The sequence below is a fragment of the Bombus fervidus genome, chromosome 11 (assembly GCF_041682495.2).
Source record: "Bombus fervidus isolate BK054 chromosome 11, iyBomFerv1, whole genome shotgun sequence".
Taxonomy (NCBI): Eukaryota; Metazoa; Arthropoda; class Insecta; order Hymenoptera; family Apidae; genus Bombus; species Bombus fervidus.
This window is the reverse complement of record NC_091527.1, coordinates 8,809,155-8,834,764: the sequence shown is the minus strand read 5'-3', so window position 1 is coordinate 8,834,764 and position 25,610 is coordinate 8,809,155. Positions and strand designations below refer to the sequence as shown.

Below are 25,610 nucleotides of genomic sequence, written 5' to 3'. Positions count from 1 at the left end.
ACTCCCTTTCTCGACGTTAACAGCTCGCAGCTAGCGTCGTTCGAGTCGATAGCGAGAACGTAGTTCTCCATGAGAATTCCAGCTCGAATCCGTCACCACGACGCGACGTCGAGTCGTGGTCTACCTTCGACTGTATCATCGGACGATCGATAAAAATAATAAGAAAGATCGTATCGAAAAGGACGTCTTGCCGTTTCCTTTCCAATTTGTTTCGTCTGCTCGATATGCCGTCGTTCGATCGTTAATCAAACGGTCCACGGCGTTCCGGTTGAACCGGATCAGCGAAGCGGTGTAACGATGTCCGTTCGGAATATCCGGATGACAAAGCGGATGCGAAGCCCGAAAGAAACAGCGTGTACGGAGTTTTCAATGGCAAGAGGTGGACTAGACTGGTTGGTCACGAGGTCGTGAATTAATTTGCGCCATCGTCCATTTCATCCTCCCTTGCCGTCGTCGAAAAGTTAAATTCACGAATCGCGCGAACTACACGAGTTTCCACTACCCTCCGAAAATTCAAACGAACCGTTGGTGTACGGCCGTGCCATTCGTTCGTCGAGAGATCGTGGTGCGGTTTTAAAATACTTGACCACGCTCCAATGGAACTCGTCGCAATGACCAACATGCAAGATGTCGCGCTGGACAAACGCGAAAGGTCGTAGATAAAACCGTTTACTTTTGTATTCCGTTGGAAAATGTTGTATAGTTGAGTTACTCGAGGAATAGAAAGTACCATTGACGAAGGTATTTCGGTTATTGCCGAAATGGCAATGACGACGCAAGATATTCATCCGCGTTATTCTCCGTTTCGTCTCGCAAGCTCCTAGGCGAAGCGGAGGAAAGTACTACGGTCGTGGCTGTCTTTGAAAGGAGCAAAAAGAGACGAGGAAAGACTGGGAGAAAACCGGTAAAAAAAGAAGGAAAGCTGGCTAGCGAGCTGCTTCAGCTTCTAGCTGCTGCCCCGTTCTCATCTTCTCCGCTGTTCCGGACGATTTGAATAAGCCTCGTAAGCCTGAAGCTCCGGGCGAGTTGAAAAGCCGCGCGATGTTTGCCGAATGCCACTTCGTATGCCGGCAACGCAGAACCAGGGACGTTTTTAAGCGCGTGTGAGCATTTTTCATGCGTACCTCGCGTACCGATGTCACGCGACACGTCGTCACAGCATACTTTACCCGTGTTTCTACGGAGAAAAGATCGGAACAAGGAAGCACTGCTTGACCAAACAAGTCGGTACACACCGTCGTCATTTTCTTCTTTTCTTTCTTTTTCTCTTCTTCTCTTTTTTTTTTTTTTTTGGTTGCATGTCAAAACCGAGCGACTACCGAGATTAATTTCTTCGGTGTTTCTTTCGAGAGTTCACGAAAATTCCGTTTTACGCTGTCGGCAAGACCGATTCGAATACGACGAACTTGAAACCCTTCAGCAGGGAGTTTCATTCAATTTGTATATTTCGAGTAAGTTCTTAACGCAATCCACAGTTTTTACTTTACCGTTTGTTTCGCAATTAAATTTCGAAATTTATGCATCTTAATTTCGTCTCCGATCCGAATCGGTCGAACAATTTTGTAACTGGTTCAGACGATAAATAAATACGAATCCGATGAGATCCTTTCGCAACATCAACGGTGGTCTTTGTCTCTTCCGCTATCTCATGCCGTAGCCTTCTATCTGCTCCATCGTCTCCCTTTTTACCTCTATTCGACCTGCTTTCCTGACGATGACCGTTCCATTACTCGGTAGTACGCCAAAAGCTGCTTGTTAAATTTTTACGGCCAGCAGTTTCCTCGCGGACGACTCGCGAACAGCCGTGTTATTCTTTAACATTGTCTAGACGCAAATGAAATATTTATGGCGATGTGTAAATTAAATCGATAAGATTAGTCGGCGGAAATGTTTAATTTGAGAAGCGTATCGGTCGGGACCGTGTTCCGAAAACGAAAGAAGTTGGTTGTTCGACACGACGCGACGCTACGGGAACAAAAAGGTCTTACGAAGAGCGGGCGACTAGAAAAGAAAGGAGATCTTGGGGGTGGTAGGTCGTAAGACGAGGAAGAAGAGGTCAACGAACAAAAGGCTTTCTTGTTTGACAGGGTATAAAAGGCAAGATGGCTAGGAATTCTCGATGACTAGGAAGAAGACTCGCGTTGCCTTTCATCTTTCCGCGGCTGCAGCTTACGTCTTTTGGATGCGGACGCGGTCTTAACAGAGCGCTCGGAACAACGTTGATTAGCCGGAATTCTGTGAAAGAAGAGACGACGTCGACGACGAGGACGATTTCACGGCACAGAGAGGAGAGGTGGATTTTGTCGGGAATTCTGCCATGTCTCGTGCACGCTTCCGCCAATTCGTATATTCTTTTCGACGAGCGATCGTTCCCGTACCGGCAGCCGATAAGTCAAAACGGCGGACGTTTTAATTATAGAGAGGCCGGATATTGCAAGGCACACGGAAACGAAGCTAACGCTACGGATCCTCGTTAATTTCGACTTATTCTTTTCCTCCCATCTGAGCCGCTTTCTTTTACCTTCTTTTCCGACCGAACGAAATGGGATCCGGTACGTTCTGCGTTTTTATCGAGACCAGAGATTGAATTATGATCACCGCGTGGTATCGCTGGCCGATTAATCTTCGATTAACGCGCCAAATTCGATCATTAAGGGACGCACTAACAGGTCCGAAAGAATCGTAAAATATGATCGGTCTTTTTCTATCGACGAGAACGTTTCGACGCGGTGCCTGGCTTTGCCGCAGCGTTCCAGAAAAACTAATTTCGACGGTAAAAGTAAATAATTAATATCTCGAAGATAGCCGATTCGCGGAAAATTTGATGCCACGGTTCATTGTACGATTCCCGGCGAAACAGGTCTATTCTTGGTAAGGTTATTTTTCTCGTGACAGCGAGACCTCGATCGACGGATCGTTCTTTAATTACAGTGGCGTGCATTCGTGTAAAACTTGGAAGAGCAATGGCCCGCAGATTTCGATCCAAATGTTTAATAGTTGATCGGCAAATAGCTGTCTTTCGATTCTTTGATAACTCGTTAATCGAGACCATACGGTGCCTCGACGTTTCGCGGTCCTTTATCGGCCTGGAATATCCGGAACCGTGAGAAAACGGGTTCGCGTTACCTCCAACCCGACGCTCACCTCTATAAATCACCACGAATCGCTTAACACGCCATCTTTGCCTCGGCGTTTGACCCCTTTCGAACATAGATAGGATAAAAGCTAGGGAGAAAGGGGCGGTGTGGGAGGAAAGAGAGTTACAGGTCGAAAAACAAGTAGGAATTTTTGCTGACAGGGTGATGGTCGCGATCTACGCGATCTATAGAGGTTTTTCAATTTCGAAAAAGTCCATCGTTCCCCTCCAGTTTTCGCTGGCGGTGGATGGTGACGCAACAGACATTTCTCGAGAGAAACGTTATCCGACACCATACGTCGTCCGGATAATGCAAAGGGAAGCAAGGGTCGGTAAGAATAATGCGGGTGTTTCCAGAAGTCGTCGACGAGCTAGCTAGCGAGCGAGCGAGCGAGCGAACGAGCGAGCGAAATGGATTTTCGCGAGTTTCCATGGGATATGGGTTATGGGTCGGCGAAAGGAATGAGAGAGCGGGGATACGGTCGGGAAATGGTTCGGGGATACGAAACGACGGGCGAAAAAGTGGCCGCGATTCGTATAAAGTGATTTTAAGTGAGAGCCAGCTCGCCATTTCTCCCGGCAAAAGTTCGCCCCGTTGAGATATGGCTGCAAATATTAAAATCTGCTGGCCGGTCGTCAGATTTCTAACTTTGCCTGCGTGCCTCACCCCGTGAATCAGTGGTTGCCATTCCTCTACCAGCCAGACTACATAACGATTTCTCGTCTCGTTTCCGTTTCCTTTTCATCGATTTCTCCGTCGAAAGTCGCGCGCTCTTTATTTCGGCGAGTACGTCTTCAACCGGAAATCGAAGATTACTTGCTAGGAGAAATAATTCTTCGGTTGGCCGAGCCATCGATATACCACAGAGAGGTAACTTACGCTGTGTCCTCGCCGCGATAAACGTTTCGACGTCTTCTCGTTCGTTTCTTATTTTTCCACGACCGATAGAGATATCGGCGATTCTTGCTTTTGCACGAAGCGGAAGCGCGTATTGAAAGTCACTGCGAGGAAAGTTGGTGGGCACGTGCGACGATATCGATAGGAGTTGGGGAATAGATGTGGCGAAGAGTACCGGAGGAAGAATGGCCAAGCAGTTTTCACAGTAAGAAACTTGTTAGATCAGACGTATTAGCAGATTCGAAGATATATCGCGTTCCACTGAAGTGCTGCAATCGCGAACTCCTGCGAACCGCGTTCCGATCGTAATATTCCGAGAAACCCGAGTCAGGAATAAACTCTGATATTTCGGCAAATTACGAATCCGTATTTATTACGACCGAAACAGGATTTTCTCCGGCGTTGTCGCTGTCGCTGTCACCGTTGTTGCGCGAACAACTTTGAACCTCTTCGTAATTAACGAATACTTTGGCTTGCAAATTGCTACACCGACGACGGCAAAATATTTGCGTAGCATTGTTAACGTCGCGACTAAAAAGTTAAAATAGCTTGGAATTCGCGCAGGAAGAAGGACTTTCTCCTTTTGGGCCAGTACGCTGAAACGCCGACAGGATTGAATCGGAACGTATTTGGTCTTGGATAAGGACGTATTCGAAGTTTGTTGAAAGCACACTTTGAACTTTATATCCGAAGGATTCGTACTTGGAGACATTTACGGGGCAGCTGTAGACTCCTCGCTAAGAATCTTGTTAGACTCGGAACTTTGTAAACGCCTGCATCCGTGCGGATTGTGCTCGACTGTGTCAGCTCTGGTACCCGAGGTTCGTTTGGACCTTCGAAACTCGACCGTTACCGCGAGAATACGATCGGAATGGGACAGTCCCTCTTCAAGCACGACATCCTATTCCAATTGATAATTTCAGGATAGAGAAGCGATATAGAACCGGACGAACGACGCGGCGATGAACAAAAAGGCTGATGATTATTGGCGAGCATGGGACAGGCGACAGATTTCGAAGAAGAGTGGATCAGAGGACGGAAGAATTTCGAACTGTAACGTGGCGTTGGAGCGGAGACAGAGTTGGATGCGTTCTCGTAGAAGACGGTATCCTCGGTGAAATATTCGTCGACAGCAGTACGGCGAAGAAAATTTTGTGTACTTATTGAGTTATGTACCCGCTCCACGTTCGTCGGATGTATCGGGCCAATTTAGGCGTCTGCAGTCAGATCGCCGCGTAGGAGGGACTGAAACGGGGCCAGAACGGGGCGGAACATGGAAGAGCCGATTTCTACGTCAATATTTGCGAAACATTACGCTACGACGACGTAGCATATATTCGCCAACCGACACACGTACGAATCTCGATGTGCCGGCGCATCCGCGAGCCTCGCCTGCCTTCCGGAACAACTTTCTCTCCAGTCGATGCAACAACGAATCGCGCATTCCGCATTATCGAATCATGAGCTGTGGCTAGAATCCGTCCGATAAAATCTGCATTCCGTCTGGTATTCGTGCGCGATGCGTTCCGACGTATCGATCGTTCCGATAATCCTACGATGACCACCGCTACGAACCAGTTTATCGATCAACGTTCAACGCTCGTCAATGACGGTTCGAGTTAATCGATGGAAATTTTCTAATCCTGCACCGAGGAATATATATTCGAACGAGCGATCGATAATGTTCTTTAATCTCGAGATCGGATCATTTTTTCCGTCGATCGAAGAGCCTACCTGGCTGCCTGGCTGCGCGATCGATTCTCGACGATCAATGACGGCCATTAATCTTCGGGACATTCATTTAACTGCAGAAGGGTTTCTTCCCCCTCGTTCAATTTCCCACTAATTACATTCGTATTCGAGAGCGGAACTGGTCGTGGCACCGGTTACAGCGGGGAAGCAGTTGCAAGTACGGCCAAACAGGTGGCAATACTCACACTTGGGAGTCACACGGGTCTTCTCGTGGGAAACTAACGTGATTACCGGTCGTTTTTGGCTACCCACGTATGCTTCAAGCAACCGATGCGCCGAATGTCGATTCCATTTTGTCGCTGGCCTCCTTCTTTCGATTACGCGACACATCCCTTGCCGACCTAACTGTTCGATAACATCGACTCTGTGGACTATACGGCGAACCACCGGCTATACCGTTTTCACGCGAAACTCTCGCAAATACACCGACTAATTGCACGCTGCTTTTTCTCCTGTTTGCAATTATCTGTTTCTGCAGAATCGGCGCAGCTTAACGAAGCTTTAAAGAAACGAAAGAGTTAGGATCAAGATACAAATTAGGATCAAGATGCGATTAGCCGCAATCTCGTCTATTTAATTCGGCCGGATAACGAGATTTCACGCTCCGAATAGAATTCTTTTTAACTACAACGCGCAAAAGCTTCTCGAAATGGAGCAATCGCTGTTTCTTCGCGAACATGAAAGCTCTGAAAAGCTCTGCGAGGGATGCCCGTCTTCTATTCTGCCATTCGCATCCACGAGCTCGGCTCGAAATCTGCGAGAGAAAGTTCTTGAGGAACTAGCGTCGCATTGGTGGCGGCGGCCTCCGCCGCGCCAGTACCTTCTACTTGGAATAATTCGCGTAGTTAGCGACCGGCAGTTTATCACACCGCGGGTGACAACACTCGCTCGTTCTAACGCTCTGTTAGCCCGCAAGCCTGTTGTCGGCACACACATAGTTCAGCAAGCCGGAACCAAGATCGCGCGGAGTGCGAAGTAAGCGTCGGCTTGGAAGGAGTCCTCCGAATGCTCCGGAAATCGAGCATGGGCTGCATTCCTGTAAAACTACTTCTCCTAAATATCGGCGTTCCTCGCTCATCCCTCCCCTTTATCCCCCGGATGCTGCTTCTTTTCACTTAACTAGTCACGACGTACTATAATAGAGTTAAGAGTACATCCTCCGAGATTCGCGTTCTTTCTCAACAAAGCAATTAAGAAACGACATACTTTATCGAGATAGCTCCTCTGAAGAAGTTCTCCAGCAAATGGTAATAAATAACGACTCGCTTTTTGTTCGAATTTGCCAACATTTAAATTTATTCGATTAAAGGCGCACTCGTACGGTCAATCTACATTTTTGAATTGCTCGCATAGGAATTGGATAATTACGTGCCACCGGACACAATCATATTTTTTCGACGTTGTTCGTTCTTTTTCAACCGGGTAAAATCATAAAACGGTTTGTAATTTTTCGTAGCTTTTGCCGTGCACGCACCGCTCTTCTTCCAGCTTTAATCTTTTTACCCGAGATAGCAGAGAGTATATTTCCTAGGATTTAAGATGTCTTTTCCTTTATTGCACAGTTGTAGCTGCAGTTGTTCTAGCGAACGATCGTCGATCTTCCAGGTTTCTACCTCTCTCTCTCTCTCTCTCTCTCTCTGCCTTTTTCTTTCTTTCTGTTTCGCTCTCTTTTCCTCCGCCAGACCACATTACGATCCAGCCAACACATATTTAAAGTCGTCCAAAAATTTAGAGAGGTCGAAAAATTTTAATCGTATAATCTCGTTGGCTCGTGGAAAATTCTCTCGGATGGCGGTGCAAGTTTTGTACCAAGTATCTCGTCGTAGATTCTCTCGTGTATTCGAAAATTCAAGGTGTTGTTCGGATTTGCTGATAATCTGGTACAACGCGATGGCGAAGCACTTAAACGCCGTAGTCGGACGTTGAATAAATTTGCCGGGAATCCTGTCGCGCCAGTAGCATCTTTCCAATTTCGCCGTGGGAGATGCAGGCTCTGGAGGCAACGGAGAAGTGCGAAGGCCTCGGTGAAAATCGTGGTGCGCGAGAGCGGATTTATGCCGGTCATAAATTCATACGACTTCGCGGACCGTTTTTCCGATCTCGGACCCCGTTTTGCCAGCCCCTTTCTAACTCATCGTCCCTTTACCCTCGGCCCTCGGCCAAGCCAACATTCACACCTTTTTACCCTTGTCGCATTCCGTACGAGCTCGCCCATCTTGTCGCATTTTCATTCCGCCGACTATTTCGCCGGTAGTGCGACTCCTTGGTAGTGCGACCGCGATGGAAATTTCGATCGTTCGGCTTTCCACAGTCTTTTGTGATCGTGAAAGGCAAATGCTATCTCGGTCTCTATTTTTCTCTTCTTCTTTATTCTTCCTTTAACTCTCTTCTTTTCCTTTTTTATTTGTTCCTTTATTTCAGTCTGGCTTCTCCTTTTGCTCGCTGTGTAGCGATGCTGGTTCGCTGGGAGAAAGAACGCGAACGCGCGTATAATCGCCGGTTTAATTCGATTTGCCAGTGGCCTCGCCGGTGGAGCATTAGCAATGCCGCGGAACCGAGGGCTGGATTATCGAAAGCGAGTAGAAAAGCGAAGAGTACTGCAGAAAGGAGAAGTACTCGCGATTCAATTTATACGGTTCGCAAGAGGACAACGGACGTGGGGGTTAATTATCCTCGCCACGGAGAGGCTCGATTATGTACAGCTATCCGGTGGCCGATAGCGCGCAACCAACTTTTTTCCCTTGCAGGCCTCCTCGTCCTTTTTCTTTTACCTTCTCTCTCTTTCTATTTTTCGCTCGCTCTTCTCTTACTATTTTTCCCCATTAGTCGGCGCGTAGCACATAACCCTACACCTGCACCGGCTGGGAAAAGGGTTGCCGACCTCGGTACAAACTCCCATAGTACGTGCAGAGGAGCGTATGCGCACGAGTAAAAGCCCGGAAAAAATTGCTGCTCAACGCTTTTCAAGTGAAATTGCTGCTTGTTGGAATAAAGAAGAGTTATTTAACGAGTCATCGATGCGCGCTTCTTCTCGTCCTGGGTCTTTTCAATTTCGAGATCATTCCGATATCGACTGCCTTCCCTCTCGACCGATGCAACGCTCGCTTCGTCCTTAAATCAACTATTTTACGAAATCGCTTTCGAATTTCGTCCGTTCGGCAGGCTGCCTCTCCGAAACGATTTCGTTTCGTTTCCGATATTTGCCCTTAACATAAGGATCGACTTTTTAGCGGGCGAAGCTGAACGACGAACATTTAGTGCACGGTTTCGTTAGGCCGCGACGTTAAGAGGTAATCGCGTCGGAGATCGAATAGATATCGATTCGGGAAAAACGTCGAGACAATTTTCCGCGTGGCGAATGCAAACAGAGACTTTTCGAGAGGAAACGTTAATACAACCGGAAGAAGGTGCGGTGAAATACAGTCGGAAGAAATAAAACGAGACGTAGCAGTAGCAAAGTAGCGAAACGGTCGAGCAAAGAAAGAAAAATAAAAGGTGGAATGTTAGAGAAGGGGGATGAAAAAGAATGACGAAGAAAAGGAGACAAGAAGCGCGAAAGAGAGGGAGGTTAATTAAGGGAAAATTTAACGACGGGGTTTGTCCAGCCCAGTCCATTTCTATGCGCAGTTCTTCCCTCTTTCCTTTTCCCTCGACCGACTTTGACTCGAGTTAACGTAGAAAGTTTCGCGTGGATTTTTGAAATTCTAATTCGACCACCTAATCTCCTCGATCCTTCCTATTCTCTCTCTCTCTCTCTCTCGTTTTCTCTATATTTCTCAGTCTTCTCCGATGACGAAGACGATGGTTTGACACGAACTCGTGAATACGCGAGACCAGGACTTTCGCAAAAACGACAGACTCGCAGTAGCTAACTCGGGGAAACGAAAGGAGAGCGCGTAAGCGTTAGTGCGCTCACGAGCACGCACACTGCTACTGGAGAAACCAAGGGAGAAAGGCTGTTTCACCCTCTCTTGATTTCCTGCACCCACGCAGGGACAGACACGACGATACGTTCGCGTATACGGATCGTTTCAAAATGTTCGTACTCGCCGCGAGAGGCTGTTTTCACCAGAGAATAGAACGATTTTCCGCGCGGTTAACGCGTTCAAAAAAAAAAAAAAAAAAAAAAAAAAGAAAGAAAAAAAAGAAAAAGAAAGGAAGCTTCTCTTGTTTTCCGGTTCTCGAAGTTTTTGAAAGCGCGGAGCAAGCCACCCTTTTCACGCTCGTCTCTTTCCCTCGAGTGAAATTCCGCAACGACTGAGAATCGCTCGAGACACCCTGTACGTCGCGAGCGTACGCACGCACACAGCCACCATCCAGCTATAGAAGCAGAACTAATTGCGCTGTATTTAATTAAGCCGCGGATTATTTCCTTAACGAGGGCAGATCTCTATTCTTCCTTCCTACCACTTCAGCAGCAGGCTTCGCTTCCATCTTTTACAATTTTCCATCTCCACCCCGCGCTCGCGGCTGGAGGAATAGATCTCGGAGATCCACGGTTTCACCTCTCGTTCGACAACCTGCCGGGTTTTCTTGCACTTCTCTCTTTCTCTCTCTGTTCGTCTCTCTCTCTCTTTCTCTGTCTCGCTTCTTCTTACGCCAGAACATCCGTCTGCGGCGTCAACATATACCATCGTCGCTATCACCGCCACCGCCACAGACACCTTCCCGCCCAGCAAAAACAAAGACCTTCCGGCACACATGACGCCCGATTCCGCGTTCCCTGTTTTCTTGTCGAGAAATTTGCCATCCGTATGCGTGCGATCGATTGTTTTTTTTTTTTTTTGTCGTTGTTTCTAGATCACTCCACTCCCATAGATAACAGCTTTTACGTTCCGATTCGATCGGCCGATAACGTTTACACTTCAACGATCGACGTGCTCTTCGTGTTTCCACGTTTTTTCGTTTTTTTTTTTTCGTTTCGCTTCCGTCAGCTTATCTCTGCGTAAAGTTATACCGATATTAAGTCGTACACCTATCATCAGCCTTGATCACCGAAGGGTGGCGACTAAGTTAAATTTCCGTGTCAACTTTTTATCGTATCGTTCACCGATGCGAGATCCAAGATCAGCTTGACTCGCACCACTTAAGGAGCTTACTTTCGGGCCTTAGCCACCGTGTAAGTACCGAGTGGCAGGAGCTAAGTCTCGACATGTGTTTCCAAGCGGCTTAACGCGTCCATTTACCTTCCACACGTGCTTTTCATCCGTAAATAAACAAACTTACGAGAGTATCAATTAAAACCGATCGCCAAACTTTTTAAAAGCTGCACGCGCTTTTTTCTCGCTATTCATCGATTCATAGATCGAATGGCATAGAATCTTTTTTTGCAATGGAAACGATATTAGGCATTGTTCGTGGGAAGCCGTACGCTACTGTTTCATGTCGCTCGTGACCGCCCTAATGGAAAATTGCGCTTAGCGTAAGTACATTCTTCCGTTTCTTTAATACCAGCTTACAACGCAGCGATGCAATTTGCAGACTGAGTTACACCTTGAGTGGCTTTTGCCTCCATCTCGGCTCTTTTTGTCCGGTTTCCGCAGCGCGGTTAAAAAGAGCACGGGGAAACGTTGTCATCGAATTATCATAGTTCTTGCCTTACTATACCGTAAATCGTAATGAACAACTGTCGTACGTTTGGTCGCGCGATTCCTAACTTTTTCCAGTATTTTTACGATTCCTTGTAGGCGACTACGAACGCGGCTGCGATCCCATAGAATCGAATTTTAGCAGACTCGCGTGTGTTTGTTTCCGTGACGTTTACAACTGGAAATAAAAGGACGAACAAAACGAGATACGCGTTGCGCGGCAATCGGAAAACTAATATTCGCGTACCGGGAATCTGTTCCCGGAGATTCATTAAACTCTCGGGCAGTCCGCCGTCTCTTGACTGCCCCGTTCCACCTGCGCCGTGTTTTTATCCCTTCGTTTCCGAAACGGACGAGTCAGAGAAGTGTGAGCTACTCGATTTTCGCACGGCAACGAAAGCGTTGATTCGCCGCGTGGAAAAAGAAACAATAGCACGCGCCAGAGAGAAATTCGATACAGGTCAACAAGTAACTCCTCGCTTTCCTCTGGTCGAGGAAAAAGTCGAAGATCGGAGTATACAAGGATACGCATATCGGCGTCGGGTATCATCGGAAATGGGCGGAGAGTGGAAGCAGGATATGAAAGAAAGGGAAATGACCGATAAAAACGTAGGTCGAGGGACCAGGGGCAGCGGAAGGACGCCTGTTACGAGGGAAAATCCAGAGGATGGACGCAATCTAGGAACTCTTGGGAACCAATCTCCTCTGATGAAAATACCTTGCTCAAAGCGGACAGTTTTCCAACCGGGCAAATTTCTTCCGTGACTCTTTTTTAGAATATCGCGCGCATCCAACCATCGCGCGTCTCGCTCTTTCGGCCAGCTGCATCTACGAAAATTTTCTACCATCCGTGCATTCAGCATAGGAAAATCATCCAAAGACATCGCGTTACATTTCTTCCTGGAAGATGCGCGCGTAGCTGAACGCGTGTAAAAACGCAGAAATCCGAACGGATAAAGATCGAGCAATTCCCCGTTAGCCCGAAGGTTTTCTCGGAATCTGCACTGCACTGCGACATTTATACCATTTTCGCCCCCTTCTTGCATTTTTCTACTTCTCTCCATCGTTACCCCTTCTTCATTCCTACTCTCTTTTCCATCGCTTGGCTCTCGCTCTCTCTTTGTCTCTCTCTTTTTCTCGTCTTCGTTTGCTTCCTAACTTTCGATCGATGAGTTAGAAACGGAAGAAGGTACGGGATTGCGGCGAAAGATGGATTCCGGTATCGAAGGATCGGTGCCAGGATTTTCCAGGTTATATTCCTGCCGCGAGCTATATGGAATATCCCGAGATTCGAAGGTACTTCACTAGCGACTGCTTTGAAGAGCATCCATGAAAGTTACACTTTCGTATCTTGTGGACTTTATGATCGACCGTCGCCGCGACGCATACTTGCTCGATTCCTTTCGTTCCTGAAAACCTGTCCAGTTCCTGTACAGAATTTATTTCCAGAATTATCGTCTCCCTTCTCCCTCGATCCTGTCCTTTTCATCGATAGCACGTTCCGTTCGATTTGGATTTTTCACAGACGAAACCGTCAAACAACCGGACGCGAGGAATATCTTCGTCTCGAGAGACTTTCAACGGTTTTCAATTCCGATAGTCTCCGCTTGTGATCACGTTACCAGGATTAAAAGAAAAAGCGTAAACAGCAGAGATTGCCAATGAGAGGTCCACGTGGCTGACGATAGAGCCACGGAATACGGAACGGAGTCTAGCACGGAGTCGGAGCAAGGGTTGCGCGTCTTCGATTGGCTCATGAATTTTTCAACAGTCGCCATTTGTTTGATCAGACTTAGAGCCCGCTGAGAACTGCACTTTTCACTCGACGTCGAGAGTAACGGGGCGACGCGAAGCGCGCGCTTCGTAAGTGGAGCATGTGTTTGTTCGCGTACCATGGAAATGCGAGAATATCTTCGCAAGAAGAACGACGTTAACGCGTTAGCCGTAACGCGAAATTGTAATCTTGCGCCTGATTCCCGATCGATTCCATCGCTCCAACGTATATTTCTTCGTATTATTATATATTTCGTATTGCACGTACGTATACAATATATCATAGTTGTATGTAGGCACCTTTGTAGTTCGGCTTCGTTTCCTTCAGAGTTTCCATTCTCCAATTCCGATGCTTTTCGAAATCGTAACAGATCGTACAGAAGCTTCATTTTTCCTCTTGCACGTCATTTTCTTCTTTTCTTACCGATACTCATTCTCTTCATCGTTCTGCTATTGCTGGGATTAGCTTCTTCAACAGCTATTCCCGCGTCGGTTATTTTATTGTCGAAGTTTTCTTTCCTAAAATGTGATCTTCGAGTCTCAAATTTTATTACACGCAGTATGAACACCCTACGAACGTATGGCCGAAAGGAAACCCATTGAGTGATAGATTATTTCCGATCAGTGATCGGGCTTGAACTCGCTATCCACAGAAGTAATTGGAACCGGAAGAGAGTCTCCAGAAGCGTCCACAGTGGCGAGGTAGTCGGTAGAAATGATTTTGAGGAAAGTGACCACCGGTGACCATTGATTGACCACAGAGTGAACGCTGTTCGCGTCAGGTAATTGGCCCAAGGGGTAGATTTTCGTAGTGTAAGCTGGCTTTGACGCCCGTAAAAATCCAAGGACCGCGAATTAGGTCAGAATACCAGTCGTGAAAAATGCACGTGTACCAGCGCGTTTCGCGAATTTCGCCAAGAAATGAAATACCGTTTAAACTTGGTTCTTGACAAGTAACTTACTGCCTAGCACTTTCGTGCTCGAGTCGAATATTTTTAAACGAAATACAGAAATATCCGCAATTGTTTCTAATTTCTGTCAGTATTAAGTTTAGATTCGTACTTGTCCGATATATGTATAAGCTGTCGTGAAAGCTACTTCGTCTAATCCTTTCAATATTAAGCAGAGAATTAATTAATTAATAAATCAGTCGGGTGTCTAGACGAGCGAATCGATAGAATTGCGAGAAGGGTCCTCTTTACAAGTATACTTTAACCTGGCTTCAATCGCTATTGAAAGGATAGAATGCCTGCTGGGTATCGATACACCAATTGGAGTTGCTACCGGATGTTCTACTTTACGACACGACAGTCGAGATTGCCATACATATTTGGTCTCATTGAAAACGAAGAAATACGTATGTACCTTCTTCTTCGTAGCGCGACCTACCGTGATCATCGACTTTTTCTCCTTTTTTTTTCCACATTGCTTTTTCGTCTGTAATACGTCGTTCGAGGGTCCTTTTCAACGACCCGCTAAATTTGTTTGACATCAGAAATTACGCCGCGCCTTTCACCGGCTCCTAAAGGCGCCGCTTTGATCTTGATCAAACTCTTTCGTCGCTTGCTGCCGCCTTTAGCAACAAAAATGATATTTCGGACATCGGGAAATATGTACTCTAGGTGAATTCGAACGAATCAACCGCGTTCCATTGAAACATCGAAAATGGTAACAAAAGACTTACCGATGACGGTGAGATTGTATCGGAAGCTACGTGTTTGTCCTTTGCGGAAGTCGACTCTGCACCTGTAAGTGGCCGCGTCATGCCTCTTGATGTCCTCGATCACGAGGACCGCAGGACTCGGGAATGCCGTGCGGAAGTATGCTCGCGGTCCAAACACCCCGGAATCCGAGGAGTGTTGCGCTTTGGTCACCGGCTTCTCTCTGGCATCGATCCTACAACGAGTAAAAAAGAATCCCCGGAGATCAATAACAAGCCGACCCCGTTTGTTTAGCGTTCGAACGATATAATCACCGCGTCGCTTCGAACAATGAAAATCGTGTGTTTGCCAGGTGGAAATCGACACTGAAATTTATTGGAATATCGTAAGTGCTTAACGTAATACATAGGCGATTCGCATTTATCGAAGCTCGGTGGTAATGACAAGGGGCTAGAGGGAAAGGGAAGGATCGGTAATGCTCGGTAAGTAGTTCGAGTGTTCAAAATATAATAATCGTTATTGCGCGCGTATATTTGTTGGTAATCTGTCGCGATCAATGACGCTCGTATTCCACGCTATTTCATCGACTGGAATTTTCCATTACAGCGGAAAAACGTGTAACCCTTAAAAATATAGCGAGAAACTAGAGAAATTTTAGCCTTTAATCAAGGTCGGAGGTTGGTTTTATCTTTCTAGTGGTACGTTTAATGCCACATAGAGAAGCATTTGATGGAAAGCGGCCGATAGTGTCGGAGAGAAGGAAAAGAGATACTCGATATAGGATGGTTGGCATTCCTAGAGCCTTTTGAATGGAACCGTGGAAAGTTCTTGTCGGACCGCTTTGTCTTTGTCGTTTCTGTTTCTCGCCCATTCTCTTGCTAGCTGGCCGTAGCATTTTTTTCTACATTGGGACGCCCGACTTGCACGTGGAATGGCAAGAATTCGCGGAACGGCCTGCGGTATTCGATATGTATGTAGGAAACGATCGCAATTTCTAGCCAATGAAATTCGAGTAGAGCGTGCAGGTTTCATTGTAAGAGGCTCGGCTGGTACAGAGAGAAACGAATGGAAAGGACAGAGGTGGAACGTGGTCCGAATCGGCCGAAAAAGTCTTTTCCATTGCGATTCATTGAGGCGGGCAGTGGTCGCTGAACGCCAGCCACTGACCGCGACCATTATTACTCACCTACTAGAGAATGTAATTATTTCAAATCGATAAAATAATTATCGCCGGTCGAGAGTACAACGCGCGGCCGACTAGAGATAACGCAATTAAACCAATCCTGTATTGTTTGATATTTCGTGTACGCGGATACCTCACATTTCCGATTTCCAGCTTTCACACGTGGATAGAGGAAAAACTACCGTGGCAAAATCAATTACGCCAAATCAAATCGTTCTAATATATGTACGTAACTATCGATACTCGACGCGTATCCAATTATACATTTTCGACGTTCTTCAGACCTTTTTCCAACCAGTTATTTATCTTCGCATACGGAAATTGATCTCGACCAAAGAGTATCGATATCACTGGCGGAGCAACATAGTGTAATATTTAACGAACTGCTGGACATGGTGGTGGAAACAGTTCAGAGTTATTGTTCTTGCTGCGTACACTCGGAGACGATGTTTAACACGACACAGAAACCGTTTACCTTTCCTTAAAGCTATCATTTGAAGCGACGCGAGTCAACCGAACATCGGCTAGTGTTGATTTTATCCCTTACTCGACCGGATTCTTTTTACTCCCCCTTCAACGAGACTCTGCTAACAACAACGACAACGCGCAATAACGGCGATAACACGTCGCGCCTCGAGAATGTTCCCGTCGAAGAAAATCCAGCAAGTTTTTGCTCTACAAACTGTCGATTCGACATAGTTTGCCAATTCGTTATTACGATGACGACAGGTTACGACTTGCGGCATATTCTTGCTCATTACGCGCGAATAATTATTACGAGTTACGGAATGTTTGCGCGATTGCGCGCCACTCGAACACTTGAAATTTCAAGCTGTATCACGTCTGAAACGAGATTCCTTTATTCGGCAAGCTCGGATACGCGATTTCATTTTTCTTTGGTACATTATGCGACGTTGAGGATCGAGCGATAAACTCGTCGTTAATGTACTCGTTGACACGGCAAATGTCTGAGCATCATTTTTAAACATGCCGAGCAGCCGTAGTCTGATAAAATTTTTCCGGTGGAGTGGCCATTTCTGGGTGACAGTCGCGCATACAAGGCGGAAGCGAATCGCGAAATAAATGATCGGTGACGAAAGACGATGGGGCGGGATGGCTAAAACGGCGGAGATTGATGAACCTAGGGTGTCGTGTATCGTGAACGGATTAAAATATGGCGAAAATTTCCGCGTGTTCTGCCGTTCTCGTCGTTTCTTCACAAAAATACCGTCTCAATTACTTTTCCGTTGAAATTTCGCGATGATCGATGCGCCACATCGTACGATACATCGCTACGCGTTTACACACCCGCTTGCAAATACTTCATCGCGTACTCTAATTCCTAAAACACCTCGTGATTCCCGAAATTCTCTTTTATATGTTTTATTTGCTCGGCTTGAATGTTATTTCTGCGCACGTGGCGCGGAATACGTGTTTCTAAATAAATATATTATTAATCGTTTTTCATGGCAAATTGGTAAAAGAGAGCGGTACGCTTCTAATAAAATAACGATCGAAATAAGACGATAAAATAATACACGGCATGCACGTTTCTTCCTGCACGAACGTTTAACGATCTCCTTTAGCTTTTCTTTTTCTTTTCTTTTTGGGGGTAAATTTCATAAACGTGCTTCAAGCTCGAGTCTACAGGGGCCGGTTCGAAATCCAGCAATTTTGCTGCTTAATCGTCGGTAATGTTTCGTCTTGAAAATTCCACGAAATCCTTAAACAGTTGCGTAGGACGTTAAACCGCAGTCTGACCATTTCGCTCTGTGATATTCATTAAATGAATATACCGCCGCTAAAAACGCCTGAATCGGCGCCCCTGTTATAGCGGACGATAAAAGAGATGAAAAAAATGTCAAGTGAAATACTGTTATGGAACGAAGGTTTAATGTGCCATAATTATGTAGCATTAGCCGGTACCATATAATGCATCATACAGCAATTACGAGGTCTCGCGATTCTTTGTATTTACGACGTTGCCATCTTGACTCGATCCATAAAATTAGAAACAGTCTGCTTTCTAGCTCGTACAAGCTTTTTGAACGATGTCCGAAGAGACGAGAAACAGAAAGAAAACGACGGTAAAAGAATTTGCTCCTGAAAAGTTTCGGCTTCCGTCGTACAGGATTTGGAATTAGCAAACATCGGCGTTAAATCGTGCCTATCCGATTCGATCGGTTTCGTTAATCGCTGGCGACGAGTCTATTATTTTCTTTATTTCGTCAAAGTATCATTAATCGTTGCAAAAATCTGAAATATCGTCGAACGAATTTTTACGAGATATTTCCATAGGTCGAAGTGCACGAATTTGTCGTCAAATATTGTTTTACTCGAAATGGAAAAATCATGACCAATACGATATATCTTAGTAGAATGGGCGTTTTATTCCGAAAAATTTCCGATTGGCCGTGTGTGTAGTGTCTCGTCAACGCGTCGTCATCGTCGTCGTCGTCATCGTCGTCGTTGTCGTCGTCGTCGTAGCGAATTCTTCCTTTTGATGGGATTTTCCGAGTGGGGTGGATCGTATCGATAGACAGAAGGATGAAAAACGGGGTCGAAAAATAGAGGAAATAAGATCGCAGTGAGGGACGTTTGCAATGTCGGGTATGGGAACACGGTTAGATGCAATAAGGAAACGCGTATCTTTCTTCGTCGGGTACTCGTTACAGCGACTTTTCAGCCACTCGTCGAGTAGCTTTGCGACGCGACGGGCTGCTCGATTCACGTCGACGCGCCACCGAGTAATACGGAATCGATGTCTGTTTTATGAAACGTTTTATCTCACCGCGCAGCCCGTTTTCCAATATTTCGCCCCTTTCTCGCTCTACCACCTCCGCGACCTTTCCCTTCGATCCCTTTCGCTGTTCCTGCGCGACCTACTTCTCCTTTTTCCTCTATCTCATTCTCTCTCTTTTTCACCTTTGTCACTCTCCTCCACTTCGCTCTTACGTGCCGGCTACCCTTCTGTTCAGCCCTCGTCTCGTAAAAATGATACACGCCCTCCGGGCGAAGGGTAAATAGCACCAGCGCGAATATACGGGTCTCGGTTCGCGATACGGATCCACTTTACAACCCGTTCTTCCGAGGTTTTTCTCGTTAATTAAGTTTCTCGACTTTGTAGCCGATAGGTTACCCCTGGCAACCGTGGTAATCCCGGTAGCTCAACTATAACGAAGTTATCAATCAGCCTGTTAACGCAGCGACATCCCACGATATCGTTCGTTCCGCGTTCGATCTAATGGGAGGAGAAATCACAGTTTCAAGCTTTCAAGATTATCGGAGAGAGTGGAAACCGCGAGTACGAGGAAAAGTTAAGATCGCACGAGTCGTTCTTTCGTCGTCGATTAAGATCGTTCGAGTGAGCGAACGAGCCACTGGGACAACGATCTATTTTCCATGCACGGCTGCGTAATTACAGAGGAAACGTGCAGGTCCTTTTTCAGTATTTTGCCCCATTTACGTTGCTTTTCCACCGCAAGCTTCACCAGCGTTGCTTCTTTTTGCGTGGCTCTCCGCGGTTCCCTGGCTTCGCGTTTTCCTCGTAAAAATGATGCATGTCCTCCGGCCAAAGGATAAATAGCGGCGAAATAAATGGAGACCATCCACCATTTACTTCGCTTACGTTTCCTTCAAGAATATTGTATGTCCGCTTATTTATTGCCACGCTAATTTTGTGACATTCTCGTGGAGTTGTTTTACCTCACAGAGAACATACTTTATCGTTCTGACGTCTTCGAGCTTTATAAATTTATACTTTTATCCGACCGTCTCGGGACGTTTCTTCTCCTCCATTTTACATCTTTATTTCGTTCCGCGTCTTTTCTCTTCATTTTACGACCGGCATTTTTCTATTCCGTACCCTGGACGCGTTGTTGTCACGGACGCGCGTTGTTGTTGTCACGAGGATATTCGCTTTTTAAAGAGTGGAAGAACCGTACGCGAGAGTACTGGGTGCGTGAAAAGAGAATAAAAGGTAAACCCTTTACGGTTCGTTAAAAAATGTAAAAATGATTAGAGGTGGACAATTAAAAACACCGTCAGTGATTTCCAGTCCGTTAGCCGCGCGCCACATGGCTTTTTCCGTTTGGTATCGTGCTTTCATTTTTTATCCTCAAACTCGTCCCGCAAAAATGATAAACGATGTACGAGTATAGGGTAAACAACAACGATACATAGATACATACTCGTCATGCGTCTGTGTCACTATCAACGCAGTTAGCTGCTCGCTCTTCCGAGACCGCGAAGTAAAACAGTGGAAACTCGGTAATTTTACTCTACCGATCTCATGCGCTTTTGCCGGGCTTTTACTTGCGCGATCTACCGCGACCGTGCACCGCACGAATTTTTGTTGCGCGTCGGTCGAACCGCGGCTTTAACCTGAATTTCAAATACCACGTTCCCCTTTGCTCTTCTACGAGAAGTTTCATTTGCATTCGCGAGTTATCGGAAGATGGAAGGAATTCTTCTCGACGAGTCGTCGCGTGTCGCGTCTTTCGATGGTAAAAAGAAGGAAACGCGTGACACCGATAAATTTGAACGAAGAACGTCTTTTTTTTTTTTTCGTTATTGCGTCCGCTTGGAATTCGGGGCCACTGGTAGCAGAGGCGAAAAGAGCATTTCGTCGAGGCAGGAATGACGAGAACGTTTGTATACGATAACTCGTATCCCAACGATTGCTATTTGTTTTCACGTTCGTGCTGTCGGCGACAATGAGTCTCGTCGAAATGGAAGTTGGTTCCGGTGAATATTTCCGGAGCTGCGTGTACGTACACGTGTGTGCGCGGCCGCGTAGTCATGCCCACGGACGGTGCGACGAATTTCAGTAGAAATAACGACATGCAGTCAGACATATCGGAACGGGACGCGTAGTTGCGACTGACGCTATCGTGACGTACTACTGCCGGCCGAGTGCTCTCTGCGTTGATCCGCGTCACTGTTCTCCCCTCTTTTTTCTCTTTTTCTCACCTCTAGGCTCGCATCTTTTTCTTCTTCCCTCTTTTCTTTTTCTCTTTCATTCCACTCGCTTCTGCTTTCTTTTTTCCACCATCGCGTCTGCTTGTTGCGCCACGATTCACCGTAAAAGGAACGGTCGAAAAATGTCGAATAAAACTTCCGAATATCTGGTAGGCCGTTTAATCTGGAAAGAAGCGCGACTATCTCGACAAATTATTGATCCGAATATTATAGCAAGTCACGAAATCTGAACGAGGATGATTACCTCGAACAATATGCTACGTACGCACTGTACGAACAAAGAACAGGAAGTTCGTGAGAGCGGTGACGGCAACTTGTTCATACGTCGAACCTGTGGCTTATTAGCTTTAAAGCATACGCTGAACGATTGCGAAGCGCACCGGCTCCTAAGCGCGTAATTAAGACGGCCTGGTCTCGATTCCCGGCTAAAGTTTCACATTCGATGAATGTATCAGAAAGAGAGAGAGAGAGAGAGAGAGAGAGAGAGAGAATGGAACGTCGACGTGTGTACGCAGGAGGAATGTGGCCCGACGCGTACGTAGGTGGATGCTGACATTAACAGAGGAATAACAATACACGAGTTCACCGAAGCTCTCACGCTGCGCGTACACACGATATCACGGCGTGCAATTGCGGTCTAACTATACTTGGAACCATCCTCCTGTTCCTCATCAATCCTCTTCTAGCTCCAATTTGCTATTCCGTAATAGCGACATATTTCGAGTTGAATGTTCGCGATACGAGCTATCCATTAAATAAAAACCCATCTTCTTCTGTAGATGCGAGCTCGTGAAAAGCAAAGCTCATAAATTGAATTCTGAACAAACTACTCTCTCTCTCTCTCTCTCGGCACGAGGCACCGTCAGAGAGCACTGCGACGGCGGTAACGACAACGACGAAGACGACGAAACCAGCTCGACAAATATGGAGACATCCTTTGACGAGCGAGTCGATAAGAACACGCGTCGACAAAATTTCATCAGACAATCGCTCTTCCTCTTATTACAATATTTCGTCTCGCGTTTCTGCTTGCATCGTAGCGCGCACACTCCCTTCCATCAAGTTCCTCCACTCCGTGTAATTTTAAAAGACTCCACGTTCAACGCGTCGACGTTGATGGTTACGCGACAGAAAAGATATCCCAAAGTAACATCGAACATAGTTGTACGACGTTCGCAAGCGACGACGTAAAGAGCGACGTTTCGGTCCGACACGTTCGATTTCGACTGTAGTTTCCTTGTCCTTATAGTCGTTATTGTGGCCAGGTCAGTCCGATAATAGCAGGTCGATAACGAAATTCAATATTTCCACGCTAATGACCAAGCACGGTGGCGATGGTAATGGTGGGCAATTCACCCGCATGGGGCCCGTGTTAATATTTAGGGTTACTGCCCGTGAACACGCCATCCGTGTGCAACACGCACTCTCCTTTCCGAACGCTCGCTAACATCTTCGAAATTATCGAGAGAGACTCGTCGAGAGAAAAGGAAAGTTCTCTTTGGTTGGGACACGGGAACGATTACGAACGAGTTCGACTTTAAATTCGACGAAGTTGTCGAAAACCACGGTCTAGTTAATATATCACCTTTTTTTACCGGCGCGGCGCTGACCCGGTACGTCACGGAGCTTTGTTTTCACGGCTAAACATTGTTATGCAGATAGGACCAGACGGCATTGTTGTTCGGGTAGACCTCAGCGCGCGACCATGAAGCTATTCTCATGATAATTTTCGAGGATTATTTTTCGTAATTTCTCATAGAATACGTTGAACATCCCCCTTGGCCGTTTTCTACAGACCCTTTAAAAAAACGAACATTCCATCCCCAAACTCATGCTCATTTTCTTTTTTATCTCCGCTCGGGATGTTCGTTTAATTTATTTACTACGAACTCCCTTATGTTGATTAGCATTTCGAATGGCAATTCAGGGACAGAAAAGTAACGCGAGAAATTTTAATAAAAATCAGGCTCTGGCAAGGTGACGAATACCAAGGATAACAGAAATGCGCGTGAGTATTTTCCCTTCCTCTTTCATTCTCTCCCTTCCCTCTCTCCATGGTTAATTTAGCAGAAAAGCGAGCCGCTCGAATCCGTAATCGAATTTTCCAGGCGTTCTTCACGGATTAGACACGGCGTGCTAATAGCGGCTCGAGAGGCATTTGATTAACGCAAATAACGCCGCACCTGGCGCGTTGTTTTCTGAAGACTTTAAATTTCACACTGCTCTCCGACTGTTCGCGTCCCCTATACCCAGCAGGAGCCCTTTCAGCCATTCAAACCCTCTCGCAGGTTAAATGCTTGAAATTACTCGTTGGAACCTGAGTGTTGGTATACAAGTACGACGCGTTGGTATATTAAAACCTATTTACATGCGGGTGGAGGAGGGTTGCGCGAACCAATCCACTTGAATTGTGTTCCGAGAGTTATATTCGCGTTTATCGCGTATCCCTCGTTCGCCACTATCTCACGCTCTCTCAACGAAAATCGTCACCTGAAATTCGCATCTTTTCGAGTATCTTACACGGCGCACGATTCTAACGCGTGTTTCGCCCGGTGAGAAACGGCCAGTCTCTATAATGAGACTTGGAAGAACAATCTCGTAAAGGGTGTGTTGGCGCCAGGAACGATTAACGAGATCGACGAGCTGATTTCTATCTGCAAACGAACGGCCGTGTTCCCGGCTGTTTCGCTAACGTAAAGGGACACAGCAGGTGTAGCGCGAAGACACGACGAACGATGGTGCAGCTCGCGTCAGCTTCGATTAAAGAGACGATGGCTTAATTCGGGAAGAGCGTAGCTACAGCGCGGCCGATAACAGAGACGCTAAATTCGAGGATGTGCCGCCTCGACGCGTGCCATCGGCCGTTTACGTCCAGCATTATCTTATTACCAGCGATGTGTCTTGCAGAGCGACGTAGCATACTGCACTTACGTGCATAGATTGTCTCGCGTGACGAATTGGAAAAAAGCTTGCGACGACGCGATGCTGCGCGACGGTGGCAGCCGTTCGGTTCTTCGGTGGAAACTGGCAGCTCGAGGACGACGAGGAAATGTAAGAGGCTGAGACGCGAGTTACACGTGCAACGACAATACGAGGAAAGTTCTCGAGTTTGCCTCGAGCTCGATTAAAGGGGCCGTCTCGTAGATACGGTCGATGGGAGGCTAGAAGCGTGATAACAGAGACGTTTGACCGTGCTACGTTGCTCGTCGATCGATGCGCGCAACCGAATGCCTTTACGGTCCGTTCGTTGCGTTACACAAATTGTTGCAGTTACGCGCAACGCACGTAATCGGAAAACTCGCGCGCTACCTTACTCTATCCTCTTCGATGGATTTATTCTACTTTGGAATCGAAAGAAGAAGGCACCGTATTCGCGATAGACAGCGTATACGAATCGACTCGTTTAACAATTGTATTCTTCGTCAGAACCTTTTTACGATTACGAAACGTAATTGAGTTTCGTTGCGAACGAAGAATGCTCTATTCGCTTACGTATACACGGCTTGTTACACAGATCGGGCCACATAGATTTCACGATCCCCGCTTATTTGCATGCAAATGTAAAAATGCTGGCTGTGTTGTTGACTCGTTCTTACGCGAAGTTCGCCGTATAGCCGAGAGGGATAGTTGGCAAGAGTAAAGAGAAGGAAGGAAGGAAGGACGCGGCAAGGGGAAAATTCGACGGGCGGCTTTGCGATGGAAACGAAACAGGTGCACCGAGAACACACGGTAATGAGAATCGATAATGGCAGTCAAACGAAATCGCGCCTCCGACGAGATTCCACTTTCGGCTAGACAGAAGTCAAGCCGAACCATCGACCGGGATAGCGTTTCCACGGAAAGGGGATAAATTGAACGACGATGCTCCCAACGAGATCGTTTTGATATCGTGATTCGTTTTTAGTACATCACTGGACAGTTCTGCAAGCTATAGGGATCTCGGTTTTTTGTAACGAAAACGAGTAGCTATGCGCTCTGCTACAAAGCGACAGTTAGTTGGCTGAAGTAGACTAGCCGCTGGTCAATTTTCGTTCGTTTAACGCCCGTTAGTTGCAAACTATACGGGACTAAACACAGAGATGTAATTTTTAGAAGGAACAACGCGCTTTTACCTTTTGCCATGGAAAATTTGATTTGACAGTGGACAAAGATAGACGTTCGTAATTTATTTTTATTTGTAAATTCAAGCGTTCGAGATCGAACGGTTTCTAGTATTTCTAAACGATGGAGAGGAACTCGCGGAGCTAAGCTTAGCGAGAGTACACGCGAAACGAGCGCTTCTATTTGTCCGATCATTAACGTGCAAACACAGTTTCTAGGTAATTCGAAGCTATTAACGTGTAAGTTTCATCGAAAAGGATCGATTGCAGGATATTTTTCCGGGACTCCACGTTTCGTCTCTACGTTTCCTCGGTACTATGTATCTCACGAGAACAAAAGTTGCACTATCGAGCGAGAGAAAACCGAGGCGGATGATATTCGAAATAAATTTAAACTTTTCTCGTAATTAAAACCGACCGTGCAAGGAAAGCGGATAGCAAAATACTTTGCTGCGTATCAAAGGGTGAAATGAATTTATTCCGACGACCGGTGCATCCGAGCAATTGGATTTCAGCATGGATTGATCGAGCTGCAAAAC

The 25,610-nt window shown here is 46.4% G+C and overlaps 1 protein-coding gene across 4 annotated transcripts in view; it reads right to left on the bottom strand.

Moving 5' to 3' along the window:
* Positions 1–25,610, bottom strand: part of LOC139992325 (kin of IRRE-like protein 1) — a 254,151-nt gene that overhangs the window by 60,476 nt on the left and 168,065 nt on the right. For all 4 annotated transcript variants that reach the window (XM_072013063.1, XM_072013066.1, XM_072013065.1 and 1 more), the window contains exon 3: positions 14,832–15,043. In XM_072013063.1, coding sequence (XP_071869164.1) covers positions 14,832–15,043 — 212 coding nt within the window. The remainder of the gene's footprint in view (positions 1–14,831; positions 15,044–25,610) is intronic.